At 39.8% G+C, this 2,600-nt stretch overlaps 1 protein-coding gene across 1 annotated transcript; it reads right to left on the bottom strand.

The window, feature by feature from the left end:
• Positions 1-692: 692 nt before the first annotated feature.
• Positions 693-2,262, bottom strand: LOC130719522 (uncharacterized). The gene is made up of 4 exons (XM_057570144.1): positions 2,141-2,262; positions 1,556-1,803; positions 1,211-1,336; positions 693-1,144 (listed from the first exon to the last, which is right to left on the bottom strand). Exons 1-4 carry the CDS (start codon positions 2,260-2,262, stop codon positions 693-695), a joined length of 948 nt encoding a protein of 315 aa, XP_057426127.1.
• Between the last annotated feature and the right edge of the window lie 338 nt (positions 2,263-2,600).

Here is a 2,600-nt window from a genome sequence, read left to right as displayed (position 1 = left end):
AGGACTATAAGGTTCAGACTGGTTGATAATTAAATTTACCACCCCTCTTTTTAAGATGTCAGAGAGTTGTTGAACTGGATTAATATGAAACTTCAAGATTCAGATCTCTCAAACCAGATACTATCACAAAGGCAGAAACACGAAAATGCAGAGACAATAATATGGGACAAACAGACATGGTTACAATACTGGAGCATTGTTTTAATACATGTAGGAAAATATTCAAATGTCAAATCTAATACAACATTACAAACATGAATCATATTATCAATCTTTTGTTATGTCTATGTAATCATTCTTGCTAGGAACATAAGGACCAATCCAAACAGTGTGTTCAGCCATAAATCTTTCCAAACGCTCTTCATACGGTCTACACCATTCGGGCTCGGGTTCTACAACGTTGTATTCCCATTGGAGAGCAATTGGCGGCATAGGATGTCCAGACACCAACTTCAGCTACATTTAAGAGTATAGCAGTAAAATTAGATATATTTCAAATATAAATTGTTTAACGTGACAAGAGAGTGTATTAATAAAAAAACTAGAGTATTTAATAGAGGATATACCGATACAAAGTGATTGGTCACATGACCAACAACTATGACAGGATGTTCTAACGGTGGGGCGCCTCCTCTCATCGGAAGGTAAGTGTAACTAGATTTTAACGAGATGGAGATGAAAACCACCCGAAATCAGTTAGCAATAAGGTACCCCATCTCTGGTAGATGCATCCATTTGTCTTCAGTGGCTCTACCACCGAAAGGGAGAGTGAGACGAAGGTGCATGGCCTGTACCACATCATTACCCCACATGTATGTATAGTGTTTCCGATAGAGTGTGAGTTTTGCAATCAGCGCTTCCCTAACCCAAGGCCAACCGTCCTGACCGTTCTCAAGGCCCAGCAATGCAGCGACGGCTTTGTATCCACCGTTACCATATCCGACAACATCTATCACTTCATGTATATATTGCCAAAAAAAAGATGGCAACTCCGGTAAGTAGATGTTGGTGGTGGCCCCGGTGGTCTTCATAGCCTTCTTGTTCTTTGACTTAGGAGCTTGTGATTTTGGAGTTGAGGACTGAATAGTTGTTTTAGGAGTTTTGAGGAGCCTAGGTTTCCTCTTGCTAGCTTTCGCTTCTTGTTCTTTGACATGATTGTTAACAATTTCCCAATGTCAAAGGTCGCGCTGCAAGGATCCTATTGATTGACCTCTAGGAGGTTTGGTTTTCCTCTCCTTGAACGATTGTTTATGCTTTATCTTCACTTCAGGAGGACACAATGAACTGATTTGAGGATAATAAAGCTCTTTAAGCTTCCTTCTCAGCATACTTTGGCCTGCATCATCCAAGGTATTGAAATGAGCAATCAAGGCCTCAATCTCTGGCGGCATGCATCAACTGTTTGAGGTTTGACTATCCACAACAGGTACTTGTTCCCAAGAAAGTATCTTCCAGAATGGATCCACTGCTGCATACGGAATTGAAGATAAACTCTGAAGTGCACAACCGCAAGGTAGTCCATGAGTGACTTTCATCAAGCAACCGCATTTCTCACCATGACCCCAAAATCTATTTTGTTCATCGTACATTAGCTGAAGGGCATGTTTAGCAACGAATCCTCTCATATTCTTATACATTGGAGACTTGAAACGGTGCTCTACAATGTTAATACTGTGCTCAAACGATGCTTGTATTGCATTGTGGCGTACAATGGTCAGCCTATCCACTGCTTCCCATGAATCGCACAAGTCACCCTTGTTGTTCCAAAACATCTTCTTCAAGCTTGCATGTGCACTTTCAGCCCTGTATACAAACATAAAGCTAGTCTATCAAGCCTATCAAATGAAACAAGTCTATCAAATGCATACAAAAATGAAACAAGTCTATCAAATGCATACAAAAATGAATCAAGTCTTTCAAATTAAGCAAGTCTATCAAATGCATACAAAAATGAAACAAGTCTATCAAATGCATACAAAAATGAATCAAGTCTATCAAATGCATACAAAAATGAATCAAGTCTATAAAATGAAAGAAGTCTATCAAGATTGCATGTGCGTAGTACCTGTTACTTGTTGTTGTTCCAAAATGCTTCACTTTGTTTGTCCATGCCTTCACAAATTTCTCCTTGTGAACTAACCAAGTGTCATAAATGTACGATGTGAACTTTGGATGATCCTTACACATATCACACATCTCTCTCCATTCCTCCTCAAAGTGTGTAGTTGTTTCCACATATACCACTTCATTCCACTTTTGCATCACTAAGGCTTTAAAATTTGTTGTGTCAACCCACAATTTGCCCTTTGCCTCAACATTCTTGTTTATGTGGAATATGGATAATAAATGGGTAGCCCCAGGAAAAATATCCCGAACCGCACTGAGTAAAGCCAATTCCCTATCAATCACAATCACTCCAGGTAATCGGGCAGGGTGTAAGACCTGAATTTTCAGAACAAGCTAGTTTCCGACTCACGCGTAGGATCAGTGTAAGCGTGACAGGAGTTTGATATTTGAGGAAGATTAATGAAGAAGAAAGTTCAGGAATTGCTTGAGGAATGTTGCGTAGTTGTTTTCGGAGTTAGTGCGAGTCGTCTGCA

This window comes from Lotus japonicus, chromosome 5, assembly GCF_012489685.1.
Source record: "Lotus japonicus ecotype B-129 chromosome 5, LjGifu_v1.2".
NCBI classification, from domain to species: Eukaryota; Viridiplantae; Streptophyta; class Magnoliopsida; order Fabales; family Fabaceae; genus Lotus; species Lotus japonicus.
This window is presented reverse-complemented; position numbering and strand designations above follow the sequence as displayed.

What these genes read in the sequence shown, in the direction of transcription:
- LOC130719522 (XM_057570144.1), bottom strand. Translation starts at nt 2,262, where the DNA reads ATGCAAAAGTGGAATGAAGTGGTATATGTGGAAACAACTACACACTTT. An exon ending in AAATAGATTTTGGGGTCATG is followed by an intron (nt 1,337 to 1,555) that starts GTGAGAAATGCG and finishes TGGATGATGCAG; the next exon opens with GCCAAAGTATGCTGAGAAGG. An exon ending in GAAAACCAAACCTCCTAGAG is followed by an intron (nt 1,145 to 1,210) that starts GTCAATCAATAG and finishes ATCATGTCAAAG; the next exon opens with AACAAGAAGCGAAAGCTAGC.